This window comes from Heterostelium album, assembly GCF_000004825.1.
Source record: "Heterostelium album PN500 unplaced genomic scaffold PPL_scaffold8, whole genome shotgun sequence".
Lineage (NCBI taxonomy): Eukaryota > Evosea > Eumycetozoa > Acytosteliales > Acytosteliaceae > Heterostelium > Heterostelium album.
This window is the reverse complement of record NW_008805070.1, coordinates 51,175-64,849: the sequence shown is the minus strand read 5'-3', so window position 1 is coordinate 64,849 and position 13,675 is coordinate 51,175. Positions and strand designations below refer to the sequence as shown.

General features: G+C 30.6%; 11 protein-coding genes across 11 annotated transcripts; 6 read left to right on the top strand and 5 right to left on the bottom strand.

The window, feature by feature from the left end:
* Nucleotides 1–90: 90 nt before the first annotated feature.
* On the top strand, nucleotides 91–915 carry PPL_07677 (uncharacterized protein; the record flags this gene model as incomplete). The annotated part of the gene is made up of 1 exon (XM_020578511.1): nucleotides 91–915. One exon carries the CDS (start codon nucleotides 91–93, stop codon nucleotides 913–915), a length of 825 nt encoding a protein of 274 aa, XP_020431380.1.
* A 239-nt stretch (nucleotides 916–1,154) lies between these two features.
* Nucleotides 1,155–2,008, bottom strand: PPL_07676 (uncharacterized protein; the record flags this gene model as incomplete). The annotated part of the gene is made up of 2 exons (XM_020578510.1): nucleotides 1,155–1,702; nucleotides 1,750–2,008. The coding sequence occupies 2 exons, from the start codon at nucleotides 2,006–2,008 to the stop codon at nucleotides 1,155–1,157; spliced, it is 807 nt and encodes a 268-aa protein (XP_020431379.1).
* An 822-nt stretch (nucleotides 2,009–2,830) lies between these two features.
* Nucleotides 2,831–3,238, top strand: PPL_07675 (uncharacterized protein; the record flags this gene model as incomplete). The annotated part of the gene is made up of 1 exon (XM_020578509.1): nucleotides 2,831–3,238. The coding sequence occupies one exon, from the start codon at nucleotides 2,831–2,833 to the stop codon at nucleotides 3,236–3,238; it is 408 nt and encodes a 135-aa protein (XP_020431378.1).
* Nucleotides 3,239–3,573: 335 nt separating this feature from the next.
* PPL_07674 (uncharacterized protein) lies at nucleotides 3,574–4,182 on the top strand (the record flags this gene model as incomplete). Its single annotated transcript, XM_020578508.1, has 1 exon — nucleotides 3,574–4,182. The coding sequence occupies one exon, from the start codon at nucleotides 3,574–3,576 to the stop codon at nucleotides 4,180–4,182; it is 609 nt and encodes a 202-aa protein (XP_020431377.1).
* Nucleotides 4,183–4,279: 97 nt separating this feature from the next.
* On the bottom strand, nucleotides 4,280–5,003 carry PPL_07673 (uncharacterized protein; the record flags this gene model as incomplete). Its single annotated transcript, XM_020578507.1, has 4 exons — nucleotides 4,280–4,285; nucleotides 4,327–4,389; nucleotides 4,473–4,494; nucleotides 4,852–5,003. The coding sequence occupies 4 exons, from the start codon at nucleotides 5,001–5,003 to the stop codon at nucleotides 4,280–4,282; spliced, it is 243 nt and encodes an 80-aa protein (XP_020431376.1).
* Nucleotides 5,004–5,224: 221 nt separating this feature from the next.
* Nucleotides 5,225–6,961, bottom strand: PPL_07672 (uncharacterized protein; the record flags this gene model as incomplete). The annotated part of the gene is made up of 2 exons (XM_020578506.1): nucleotides 5,225–6,735; nucleotides 6,829–6,961. 2 exons carry the CDS (start codon nucleotides 6,959–6,961, stop codon nucleotides 5,225–5,227), a joined length of 1,644 nt encoding a protein of 547 aa, XP_020431375.1.
* Nucleotides 6,962–7,143: 182 nt separating this feature from the next.
* On the top strand, nucleotides 7,144–8,002 carry med31 (mediator of RNA polymerase II transcription subunit 31; the record flags this gene model as incomplete). The annotated part of the gene is made up of 3 exons (XM_020578505.1): nucleotides 7,144–7,465; nucleotides 7,572–7,723; nucleotides 7,805–8,002. 3 exons carry the CDS (start codon nucleotides 7,144–7,146, stop codon nucleotides 8,000–8,002), a joined length of 672 nt encoding a protein of 223 aa, XP_020431374.1.
* Nucleotides 8,003–8,217: 215 nt separating this feature from the next.
* Nucleotides 8,218–9,812, bottom strand: PPL_07670 (uncharacterized protein; the record flags this gene model as incomplete). The annotated part of the gene is made up of 4 exons (XM_020578504.1): nucleotides 8,218–8,394; nucleotides 8,420–8,633; nucleotides 8,729–9,475; nucleotides 9,610–9,812. The coding sequence occupies 4 exons, from the start codon at nucleotides 9,810–9,812 to the stop codon at nucleotides 8,218–8,220; spliced, it is 1,341 nt and encodes a 446-aa protein (XP_020431373.1).
* Nucleotides 9,813–9,994: 182 nt separating this feature from the next.
* iptC-2 (tRNA (adenosine(37)-N6)-dimethylallyltransferase) lies at nucleotides 9,995–12,580 on the top strand (the record flags this gene model as incomplete). The annotated part of the gene is made up of 6 exons (XM_020578503.1): nucleotides 9,995–10,030; nucleotides 10,242–10,262; nucleotides 11,039–11,796; nucleotides 11,877–12,007; nucleotides 12,083–12,303; nucleotides 12,455–12,580. 6 exons carry the CDS (start codon nucleotides 9,995–9,997, stop codon nucleotides 12,578–12,580), a joined length of 1,293 nt encoding a protein of 430 aa, XP_020431372.1.
* Nucleotides 12,581–12,668: 88 nt separating this feature from the next.
* PPL_07668 (uncharacterized protein) lies at nucleotides 12,669–12,989 on the top strand (the record flags this gene model as incomplete). Its single annotated transcript, XM_020578502.1, has 1 exon — nucleotides 12,669–12,989. The coding sequence occupies one exon, from the start codon at nucleotides 12,669–12,671 to the stop codon at nucleotides 12,987–12,989; it is 321 nt and encodes a 106-aa protein (XP_020431371.1).
* A 97-nt stretch (nucleotides 12,990–13,086) lies between these two features.
* Nucleotides 13,087–13,642, bottom strand: PPL_07667 (heat shock factor-binding 1 family protein; the record flags this gene model as incomplete). Its single annotated transcript, XM_020578501.1, has 4 exons — nucleotides 13,087–13,241; nucleotides 13,336–13,413; nucleotides 13,457–13,485; nucleotides 13,506–13,642. 4 exons carry the CDS (start codon nucleotides 13,640–13,642, stop codon nucleotides 13,087–13,089), a joined length of 399 nt encoding a protein of 132 aa, XP_020431370.1.
* Between the last annotated feature and the right edge of the window lie 33 nt (nucleotides 13,643–13,675).

Below are 13,675 nucleotides of genomic sequence, written 5' to 3'. Positions count from 1 at the left end.
TTTTGTTCCTCAAAATAAATATTCTACCTATAAAAATATTCAAAATAAATAAATTTTTATTTCTAAATAATAACTCTTGAAAAGAACTAGATGGGAGGAAAACAATCAAAACCAGCCAACGACTGTGAAAGCAAGTTAACTGCAATCAGTCTTAGTATAGACCAACATTTGACGGCGGTTCTGCGTTCAACCGAAATCAAAAGTCTAAAGCCAGATCACCGAAATGAGTTCCTTGCACTTACTAATGAGTACCACAACAACATTGACCAAAAAGTAAAAATAACCACTGCCATTTCAAGAGAAATTACATTATACAAATTAAAGAAAAATCAAGGAAATACTTCATATCAAGACCATATCAATAACATTAGATCCTATATTGAACAACTGGTTAGAGAAGATAAGTTTAAAGAGATCAAACAAAGATGTGAGAAACTTATGCTCAGCATAACATGTGAGGAAAGTTACTCTGACAGTTTAAAGAGAAATTGGAAGATGATTACTGGAGGAATTGGATTTGCTTTTGGTGCTGCAATCTTGGTAATATTGGTTGTTTTGCATTGTATTCCAATAGTACATTTTGTACTTGGAATTGGTGCTTTTATTGCAGCATGTATATTAGGTGTATTGGGTATTATCTCTTCTATTATTTTAATAATTAATGGAAACAGGGCTACAGAAACTCTAAAAAAGGATTTTGTGATACTAAGTGAAATTTTAGCAAAAATGGATATAAATGGACAGCAAAATCATGTTATACTCGGACAGATTGAAGGAATGGAAAAGATGAAAGAGAATGATAGTCTAGAAGTCTTCATAATAGATATTGAAAAAGCTTGCAAGAAATTCAATCAAGTTGTCCAAAATCAGTATAGCTCATTTTTTGGATCCGTCAGATCTATTTTTTGGAGATAAAATTCCTCACAAATATCATTAACAAAAAACAATAAAGAAAAACTAAATATATATCTAATTAAATTTATTTATAATTAGTTATTTTATCAATTGTTAAATTTTTATTTTTATTTTTTAATTCAATTGAGAGATTTGATGCTTTTCAAAATTACTTTTAAATTACGAAAATATTTTGTTATTTAATTATTTATTTTTATTTAAAATGATTTTCTGTAAAATTTGGAAAAAGTTGAACCAATTTATCTCTGAGCTTTAATATTAAAGAAAGGGATTCTAATATTTAGAATTTGGTTAGAAAGCTGTTCATTGACAACTTGATCAAAATTTATGCAAGCTTGTTCGATATCTGGAATAAATGTTTCAAGATCGTTTAAATCTGGCATCTCTTCCAATCCCTTAATCTTTCCTAGTGCAAAATGAATTTGATTTGAATTACTATTCAAACGATGCAATATATCATTTAGGTTCTGGAAGTCCTTCTTTAGTGAATCCATTGCCTTGGTACCAAAAAACAATAGTACCGCAGCACTAGCAATTGCTGCTATTGCTGCAAAACAAACTGCAATTAAGGTTGCAAGTCCAAGTACAATATTGACAATTGGTATCAAATGCAACACAACCAAACCAACCAACAAAGCACCAACATGAGCAGCAATTAGACCTCCAGTTATCATCTTCCAGTTTTTCTTGAGACCTTCAGAGTAACTTTCCTCGGATGCTATACTGGTCATCAATTTTTCACACTTTTCTTTGATTTTCAAGAATTGATCCTCTTTCACCATATCCTCTATTATCTCTCTTATCTTCTGCAAATGACGTTGATAATTCCTCTACTTTCAGTTTTCTTCTTTTTGTATAGAACTATTTCTCTTGAAATCTTCTTAATGTTGTTGGTCTTCTTGTCAAGGTCATGGTGATACTGTGTGGTCACTTCTTGAAACTCTTCTCTGTGTTCTGGCTTCAAACCTTTGATATCCGTGGATCTGAGAACAGCAGTCAAGTGTTTGTCGATATCCAGTGTGACTGTGGTAAGTTGCTTTTCAATATCATAATACTTGCTCTTTAAGTCAATTTTAGTTAATTTTCCTCCCATCTTTTAACTATTAAATCTTTTTGGTTATTAAAAAAAGTTTATTGTTTTTTAATCAATTTATTTAACAAATATAAATATTTAAAATAAATATATATGGTTATTAAAAAGTTTTTATTAAACTATTCAAAATAAATCTAATCAAATAAATTTAATCAAATTAAACACTTCATTCAGTTTGAAAACTTATTTATTTGATTTACAACGGTTGGGTGTAAAAATAAATTTACTCCGACCCAAAAATTAGAAAAATAAGTTTTTTCATTTTGTTTTTTTTGATCTACCATTTAAATCTATTTTTAGAAATCTTTATTGATTTGGATATATCTTTATTTGTAATCTTTTAAATTCTTCTTTTTTTCTCTTGTTTCTCAAACTTTTGGCTTTAATTGTTTAGATTTTCAAATAAAAAATTCTTTTGAAAAGGTTAAAACAGACAGAAGAAAATTTATGTATTATAAAACCAATAATATATTAGTCTTAAATTTAAAAAAAATAAGAAAGAAGCATAGTATTGAGAATGGTAAGAGGATATACACTAGATTAAACACACTAACAATCAAAATAATTAAATGTTTAAGTTTTGATTGTTAGAGTGGTTATTGATAACTTTCTTTATCTAAATTTAGATACTTTGCAATATAAAATGTTAATAAATTATTGTTTATTTTTGGGAATATTTAATTAACAATTTAAGTTCCAAAGAATGAGGTGAATAAAATAAATTTTGATTTAATTAATCATATTTATTTATTTATTCATAAATATTCTTCACAAATAATTATTTAAACTATTAACTAAAAGGATTTTATAATTTAAACCAAGATGGGAGATTTATCTAAAGTTGACTTAAAGACCCCATATATTGACATTGAAATTCTAACCTCCGTCACTCTAGATATCGACAAACATTTAACGGAAGTTCTCAGATACACAGATATCAAAGATTTGAAACCAGAGCACAGAGAAGAGTTTCAAGACGTGGTCACACAGTATCACCATAACCTTGACAAGAATATTCAAAACATTAACAAGATTTCAAGAGAAATAGTTCTATACAAAAAGAAGAAAACTGAAAGAGAGGATTATCAATGTCATTTTCTGAAAATAAGAGAGATAATAGAGGATATGGTGAAAGCGGATCAATTTTTGATAATCCAGGAAAAGTGTGAAAAATTGATGACCAAAATAGCATCAGAGGAAAGTTACTCTGAAGGTCTAAAGAAAAACTGATCCTTAATTATTGAGCAGTTAATTCACCTATTTATTAAATAAATAATTGATATTATATTAATTATATAATACAAAGAATTGATTTATCTATTCAATTTTTTTTTTTATGATTTTCGATTGATATCGATCGATGGTCTCCTTTCTGGTCCAAGAAAAACCATCTTTGCAATCCTATTTAGAAAAAAGAAAAAATTTTTACTTTTTTTTGTTTTTGTTGAGGGAATGGATTTTACAAACTATAAATAAAAGTGAGTCTCACTTTTATTTATGTGTGCATATAAATATCTGTTTAAATTGTTATAACATTGTTTTTGCAACAACTTTGCATCACTAATATGTCATTAGAATTTGTTAACTTTGAAATCATTAAACATTTAAAACTATTAGAGGGCCAATACATTACTTTTGAAGATCTATATAACTCTACAGGTCACAATCTATATAATAATCATTTATTATTACAATCACTCAAACAGAATACATTCATAGAGTTTTTAAATGATAAAACACTTAGATATATACCTCAGTACCAAGTAAAGAATCAAAATGATATACTAGAGCTACTCTCACGGCAACCAGAAGGCATCTTGTTGGAAGATCTCAAAGCTTCCTATGCAAATGCAGAAAACGATGTCAATAAACTAAAGCAGTCTAAATCTATCTACTCGGTGATCTCGTCAAACTCTAAATCGGAAAAGATATACTACAACGATGAGAAATATAGAGTGCCATGTAGCGACGAGCTGGTACGTCTCTGGGGATCAGTGGAAGTGCCGATCGAAGTCGATTTAGAGAATGTAATGAGAGAGGCCGGCCTAACACCTGTGGAGAAATACGAAACCACCAAAACAATTAAAGTTAAAAACGTTGAGAAACAAGAGAAAAAGAGAAGAATCAAAAAGGTTACAAATACACACATTGAAAGTTTTGATCCTAATCAATAGATAGCACATCATAATAATAATACAACCTTTTTTTAGAAATTTACTATTAAAGATGCAATAAAATAACCAACAACAACTAACTCATATGAAATCATTATTAAAACTTTAAAAAGATAAATAAATAAACAAAATTTTAACAGATACCTCTTTCTGTTCAACTGTAATACGATCTAAACCTTTTGTTGGTTTTACAGAGCAATTCAATGTCTAAATTTATAAATGTTTTAATAAAGAGAACTATATCAAATCAAAAAACCACCCATTTGTGTCTCATTTAAAATGTTATTTACATCATTTAAATGACTGTTTATCCTTATTTCCACCAAAATCGTTCATTCATTTGGCTAGCTAAATTTTTTACTCTTTTTTTTTTTTTCCTGTTTTATTTCAATTAACATTAAAACATCTAAATTTAGACAATATAATACAAAATGTATATTTTGTTTTGAAATAAATAATTGTTGATTAAATTTTAATTATATGATTTTAAAATAAAAAATAAAACTCTGGTAAGTTTCGGCAAAAAAATGCACACTTTTCGAGATCATTTTCGAAATCGTTTTTTTTTTTCATGAACACCAAGATCTTCCTTTTTTGACAATTTTACAGAAGATTCCCATAAGATTTAACGAAATCAACAATAACTTAAGCTAACGGTATACAACTTACAAATCATAATTTTGACAAAATTTAGTATAACAATATCCAGCTATGATGTTATATAGAGACCCTCGTCCTAAAAGGGTGTCAGATTGATATGGTCTTCGGGCTGTCATCGTATATCTGATTGCTAGAGATAGCTGAGCTGGCAACAACCACATTTTTAATTAAAATAAAGAAAAAAAAAAAAACCGAAATATATAATATTATCGGTATCTGATGTTATATGGAGACCCCTCTCGAATGATGTTAGATCAATATCAGTAAACATCTAATAATAATACAACATATGTGGAACATATGAAATTATTATTTAAGACTTTTAAAGATAAATAAACAAAATTTTAATAAACAACAATGTATTATCTTCACTTTAAAATATTTATAATGAATGATCTTTAATAAATTTTAGTTTTGGTATGAAATAGTTACATTTGCTATTCTTATCTTTAGATAATTGGGTATATTTGAAATCTTTTATGTTTTGATCAAGGAATTTCAACTTTGGAATGTTTTGGTGTGTAATTGAATGATCAATGCCTCGTTTGGTACATCGTTCAGTTCTGTTGTTGTATAGCCATTTTACTATCGATACATCATAGGCATAATCTATTGCATTGGTAGAACACTGAACACCATTGTCATGAAGATAGCATAGGATATCAAGATAACCTCTAGTTGCTGCATCATCCATGTGTTTTGACTCGAGAGAATGCGTTGTATTCTCGTGGATCCATATCACATTCTCTAGATTTCCAAATTGTATGGCATTGAAATAGGCATGTGACGAACACTCCAACTTTGTATTCCGCTTGAACCACTCAAGTGCAGTGCTATCTCGATACCTTGCAAAGTCATCGAATGACTTATTCGATAGTTTATAAACGATGCCTTTGGAAAAGAGGTATTTAAATATTTCAAACTTTGCCATTGCCGAAACAGTATCCATATACACAAATTGTTTTACAATTTTATTTTGCTGTTCCAACTCCATGAGGAATTCCACTACATCCTTAAATCCATAGATTGCTGCAAAATGCATTATTTTGTCTGAAAATGGTTGTATCTCGGCCTGTCCGCATTCCACCACCGCCTTCTCATATTCTCTATAGATAAATTGGACCATCTCCAAACTACCAATTCTACAAGCTTCCTCCATTACAACCCGATATTGATATCTTACAGCTGCCGATCGATTTTCATTGAACCAGCGTACTATTTCAAAGTGTCCTTCTGCCATCGCCACATACATTGCAGTACTGTAGTTTCGTTGGTCATCACCACTAGTAGTATCATCAGCAGCTCTCTGAACACCATCTAGATACTTTATGATTTCAAGATTTCCTTTTTGAGAGGCAGAATCAATTGCCGACACACTACCATCACCAATATCTTTTTCTACCAACCATTTCACAAGCTGTAGATTCCCACTTTGCGCAGCAAATGTCACGATGTTTCTTCTATGTAAATTACTTAGACAATGGCTATAGTTTTCGACCAACCACATGACAACCTCCAACTCTCCTTTGCGTGTCGCATCTTCCAATGATTTACGAGTACACTGTTCTGTCCGATTGTCTTTGAACCATTGTAACATCTCCATGTAGAGATGTGGATGTTTACCTCTGCATATTTTATCTATTACACTCTTAAAGTAGTACTTATCGCTACGAGGTAGTTCATTGATAAACTTGACAATCGATAACTGTCCATACTCCACTGCAACATCCAATATCGATTGATAATCTATTTCATCGTTGGTGATTTCCTGATGTTCTGTAACAAATCGAATCAACTCCAAATTACCAACACTCGAAGCTGTCAACAGTGATTTTAAATAAAACTTTCTAAAATCATAATAAACCAATGAATCTAGTTTGTGTTCATGCTCACCTTTAAATATATAATTAAATATCTTTTTATATCTATCTATATAGTTATATAGAATTAACTGATCTGGAAAACAAGCTAGATCATACCAATTACATCTAATTAACTTTTCCTTTTGATAATTCAATATCGTATTTATATAATATATATATTTAAATATCTTTTCCCTTATTACAATTGATTTGAACAACACTCTATTAAATAAAACACTGCATAAGGTATCATTCATCTTGAACGAAAAATAGTCAACATATATATTTTTAAAACGACTAGTTCTAAAAATCAATTGCTTTTTCTAGAAAAAAAAAAGTAACTTCATTATTTCTCTGTGTGATCATTAATTAACTATCTTGTTTTTTTATTTTTTTGCTAATATTATTATCAATAGAAATTTGGTTAGCTAACCAATCAATGTCGAGTAATAATACACCTATGAGTTTAGAAGATGATAGTAATATAGGCAGTGGTAGTGGTAGTGGTATTGGAGATGAAGATGAAATTATGAATGATGATATTGCAACAACAACTACTACTCCAACCACAACAACAACAACAACAACCACAACCACAAATAATGCTACAAATACAACATCACCAACAACACCTACATCTACAATGACTGACGATCAAGCATCGAGTGAAGCAGATCAACTAGCTGAAGAAGCAAACCATCAGAGATTCATGATGGAATTGGAATTCGTACAATGTTTATCTAATCCACGTTATTTAAATTGTAACTATCAAAAATGAATGATGATATGATCACCTCAATTGATAAGATATGATATGATATGATATGATACTAATTGTTATTATTATTATAATAACTATTAAAACAGATTTAGCACAGAATAGATACTTCCAAGATAAAGCATTTGTAAACTATTTAAATTATCTTCAGTATTGGAAGCAACCAGAGTATTCAAAGTTCATCGTTTATCCTCAAAGTCTATACTTTTTAGATTTATTACAACAAGAGAAATTCAGACATGTAACTAATAACTAATTATTCATAACTGTATAACTGTGATCATTTAGAACTAACACAAACTCCATCTAATCATTATAATAGGAACTAATACATTTAATGTTTACAGAGTATATTCATGAACAACAATTTTATCATTGGCAATATTATAGACAGAATAGAATGGCATCAACTAATCCATTACAACCACCTACTGTTGAAGAGTTACAGCAACAGCAACAACAACAAGATCAACAACAACAAACAACAGATCAAACTATTACAAATATAACAACTGTATAAATTTGATAATAATCATTCAAACCAAACCAAATCAAAAGAAAAGGAAAGAACAAGATAAAGATATATTTAAGTGCTAAATATATCTTAAATATAATAATAATAATAAAACAAAATGTTATGTTAAATATACATTAAATGATAATGATAATAATAAGAATAATAATTTAAAAGACAATTGTGTTATATTATTGTTTTTGAAAGTTATACTACTGATATCAAATATCTAATCGATCTACATGATGATTATGATATGATATAGAGTAATAACCTGTCATTGAAAAAGATGTTGATTTATTATTATTAGTATATATGTATAGTACGTATAAAGATTTGTTGTTATTGTTGTTATTGTTGTTGTTGTTGTTGGAAAGGGTTTTATCACTAATCATCATCTTGATTATTAATTTGATGATATGCAACATCATCAGATGAAGTGTAATTTCCACCTGGAGTGACACCGCTACCACCTCTAACCTTTGAAACAATAAACAATCCACCATCCTTAACATATCCACTCAGTGACATCCATGCATTATAGTTTGGTAGAGCATTGGCTGACAATGGTTCACCTTTCACTTGAACATTATAAATGAGTCCACCTGCTATATATACTGTTGAGCAAGAGAATAATCTAATAATAATAATAAACAACAATAAGTAAGTTAAACATTGGAAATATATAATATATATATATATATATATATACATAAAACAACAACAACTTACACAATGATAAATATCCAACCACCACCAATACCATTATGTGTCTTTAAGGGTGGTGGAAGTTTGCAACCTTGTGCAAATTTGACAACGGATGGTTCACGTGGTCCGGATGGTAGTGCTGCTGGCGAGTAGGTGAGTGGTTCACGTGCGGTCAATGAAAGATTGTAGTATACTTGTGATCGATAGTAATAAAAGTTACCAGAGAATGCCTGTACCAGCGACGATACGAATTGGATAGCCGTTTCATTCGGTTGCAATTGCATCTTCTCGTAGAAGCTCATGAGTTGATCCCAGGTGGCTGGGTCCTCAGGGTCGGTAATTGCGTACGGCTCTTTGGTGACGTACAACGTGATAAAGTCACGCGATGGAGGAGTGGTGGTGGCTTCGGGAATTTCACCGCCGAGGTTGTAGAGTGCTTCGAACGTCGCCCACACAAAGTCGTTGCAGATCGATGAGCTCAAGTACAGTTCGAGTGTGACGTTGTCACGCACCTCAAAGAGATTGTAAAACGGATTGGTCTGGTTGTAGAGCTCTGCCCAGCAGAGATACTTGGCAAAGGTCTCACCGTTCACCGTCATAATATACTGTTGTCCACTGCTCCAGTACGACTGATTGAAATCTGTATTGAACTGGACAATTCCATTGCTCATCCAAATGATATCCTGTGTGGTTTCATTCACCTGTGGAAACACTGCACCCAAAATACTTGGAGATGCAACATAATCCAATGTAAAACTTTCTTTTGATTCTCTATATATAAATTATTATAATTAATTAGAATATACTTAATTATTAGATCTAAATATCAATATTATCAAAGTTGAAGTTGAAGTTGAAGTTGTTGTTTTTGAATTTGCTATTGTGTGTTTGAATTTATTACTTACGTTGCATAAAAATAAACACCAGAATGAAAAGCTTTGAAATTTTCGAGCAAGTCACCGAACATTGCTTTTAAGAGTGGTGCCTCTACATAGTAGACTTCGATATCTTCGTCATAGTCGAATGCACCGACTTCCGAAGAAGACGACAAAATGAACAATAACAAAATTGTCACTACAAAACTATTTTTAAATATATTTCTATTCATTTTTCTTCTTTCAAATAAAACTAGTAGTTATAAATCAAATCATTTGATAAGTGAGATAAAAATAGTGAAGAGAGAAGAGATAATATAATTTCTAGCAAATGAAATGATAAAATGATTTGTTGATTTTTGTTATTGTGTTGTTAGAGGAATCAAAAGTTTAGAGAGAATTGTTGATAAAGGAAATGGTGGTTTGGATTTTAGAGGAATCGATGTGGTGGGTATGAATTGAGATAAGGCACGCCTGAAAGTTTGTAAATTCTGTCTGTTTCTTTTGATTTTTGAGCCGCAATCTTCACTTGACAACCTCACACACACTCACTCAAATATGCGGTCGGATTTCTTCTGAATCGAAGAAAAAAACAACATTGTCAAAAAAAAAAAAAATACTTTAAAATAAAATAATAGATTTTTTTTTTTTTTTTTTTAAAGTTACCTCCTTTTGTGACGACAGTACTTTCCTTTTCTATTTTTATTTTAAATTATTTAAAAAAATCTGCTCTCTACATTTTTTTTTCATCATTGTAATGGGCAATTTATTAAAATCAAATTAAACATTTACTTTTTTTGTTAAAGGTATCGTGATGTTTGCAGTTGTTGTTGTTGATTTACAAACAATACTAAAAAATGAATGATCATTCTTGTCTCTCTTTTCTTTTATTCTATTATTCAACCTTATTTTTAACAGTTTTTAAAATTATGAAATATCAGAACAAAAAAGAAGAGGAAATATCTTAATTGATCTAAAAAAGTATCTGATGTCTTTAAGATAATAGAAGTACAATTGTAATTGATCACAATTTCTATATTTGGGTTTTTACATTGGGACTATATCAAAACCTAAAAAAATAAACAAATATTATTAAGTTCAATTTAGAATATTAATTTTGGTTAAACTTTCATTACTGAACAAACATCTCGTTTTCATCACTAAAGGCAGATACTGTAGAGATCAAATTATGAATCTTATATTTACAATCCTATGTGGTATTTGAGAATTACAATAAATTTAAATGTGAGAAGTTAAAAAAACAAAATCAAAGTTAATAAATTGTCATTTTTTTATAACAGATATTATTAGACAAGATCCGATTTATTTAATTTTAACATCATAGTTTTGCAAAAAAAAAAAAAAAAAATTAAAAAGGAGAAAATTTGTCGATAAATTAATGTCCATCAATTAATTTGTTTTCAACAACATTACACAGAACATTTCAACTTTTGTAAAGAAACAAATGATGTACTATCTTAGAGGTAGTAACTTCATGTTAAAGCAGAGTTGTAGTGGCATAAATAATGTCATATCATCAAAACTATTCATAAATAATAGCAAATCGACGTTTGGTATTGGATATTCATCATCGACATCATCAACACTACCACCACCACCACCACATCAATTTTTAAATAATATCGTTAATGACAAAGTTAATGTTTTTGTAAATAGTGGTGGTAGTAATGGTAGTAGTGGTAATAACTCATATCGATCGAAAATGGGAACATCATCGTCATCGTCATCAACTCTACTGTCGAATAGTATATCTTCAATGACAGACAGTTCATCGATGGAGTTGAAAAAGAAGGTTATGATTATCAGTGGTGCAACCGGTATTGGTAAGTCGGCGATGGCACTCCAGCTCGCCAAGAATCTGGGCGGTGAGATCGTGTGTGCCGACTCGGTACAAATCTACAAACATCTAAACATCGGCAGTAACAAAGGTCGTATAGACGAGGTGCCTCATCATCTCTTTGACATACTGGAGTTGAACGACGACTTCAATGTCAAGCAGTATCACGAGCTGGCAATGAATGCAATCAACGATATTTTGGCACGTGGTAAAATACCGATTGTCGTGGGTGGCTGTGGTTTCTACATCGACAGTCTCATCAATGGAATCAACGACTATCCCATTCACATCGAAGAGGAACGTAACACTCTCGCAATGATAGAGGAACGTTTAAGAGCCGAAAACAATTGGTATAGAGTGTAAGTTATAACTTAACTTAGCTTAACAACTTATATAGTTGTAACTAACCAAACATTTTGTTTTTTCCTTATTTAAAAAGTGCAACCATCTTAAAAGATATAGATCCAGAGTCAGCAACAACAATTAATAGAAACGATTATAAAAGATTGGCGAAAAGCTTTTATATTTATTCTCAAACCGGTTTAAAGTATTCAGATTTTAAGAAACAACGTATGTACATAAAAAAGATATTTTCATTGACTACTACTCATATGATGATTGATTAACAATTTTATATAATAATAGGGAGAGAAGTAAATGATAGTTATGATTTTAGATCTTTTTATTTAACGACAAGAAGAGATTCATTGATGCATATACTGAATCATCGTTGTGAGCTAATGATACAGAATGGTTTAATAAAAGAGGTTGTAGAGGTACTGCTAAATGGTTTATCTCCACACTCTCAAGTTTCAAGATCGATAGGTTATAAACAATGTATAAATATATTGCTAACACCAATGAATGTATGTAGTTAGTTAATTAGTTAATTAGTATTTATTTAATATCTAACATGTTATCAACAATTGATAACATATATTTATAGTCAGATATAGGTATAATAGATACAATAAACTTTTTAATGGAATTTCAATCGGCTACAAGATCTTATAGTAGGCGACAGGCAATTTGGTTCAAGAAGAGTCCGTCTACAAGATGGCTTGCACTGCATCCACTGCCGAAAGAGGTAGCCAAGTATATACCACAGTCGGCGGCTGCTCCGTCGCCGGAGGAGTTGATTAACGGCGCGGTGCCCGCAGCGTTTGTCGACCCGTTCGCCATTCAGCAGCCACTTCGCTCAACAGTCGACACGATCATCGAGCAGTTTAGCATGCCACGTCACACATTTGAAGAGTCACGCGACGAGACACTCGAACACGAACTGAAAACACGTACCAAGAAGCAAGAGCAGCTGTGTCGTGAGATCGCCCACGAATTCCAGCTATTCACTTCAGAGACATCGATTCGACCACTCACAAAGCTAATCAACAGTGGTCGTGCCTATCTCTTTAAGCAACGACCGGAACTCTTCAATTCAACACTCAACCCACATCTTGCACAACGAGAGCAAGCAAAGAATCAAGAATTACTTCAGAAACAAGTAGTTGGATTAGATAATAATCAAATAGATCAAATAAATAGAGATAATTGATTGATTTGATTAATCTACAAAATACAATTACTTTTATTTAATATTTAAACTTTTTTTTTTTGTTTGTTTTTTGTTTATGTTATTTATATATATATTATTATTGATTTTCAGTTTTTTGATCTGTTGATGTTGATGCTGATGATTGTGTTGTTGATGTTTGAGATGGTACAGAATTTGGTGGTATATTTGCATGGTTCATCAAATCACTTATCGATTTATCTAATTCATCTATTCTGCTACCCATTTCATCAACTATTTATTTAAAGAGTTTCATTTAAATGAATGAATGAATGAATTAACTATTAGATTATATGATATCTTTGTATATTTAAAAATAAGAACTTACTTCTCTTTAAAATCGAATCAGACATAGATTCAAATCTAGATTGCTGTTGTTGTTGGTTGTTTATTTTTACAGAAAAAACTAATGTTAGACTAATTTTATCTGTGTTTTACGATTGAATAACAAACTAAAGTCATAGTGATAGCTCTACGACTTATATAAACTACTAATACTATCTTACCATTTGCTCTAGCAGTGTTTGTACGAAAGTTGACATATCAAGAGCATCCATTTGTTGACCTTGAGCTTGTGCTTGTGGCTGTTGTTGCTGTTGTTGTGCTTGTTGTGCTTGTTGATTCTTTTCGTCCATCTTTAATAATCTATATCTGTATTAATGAAACTA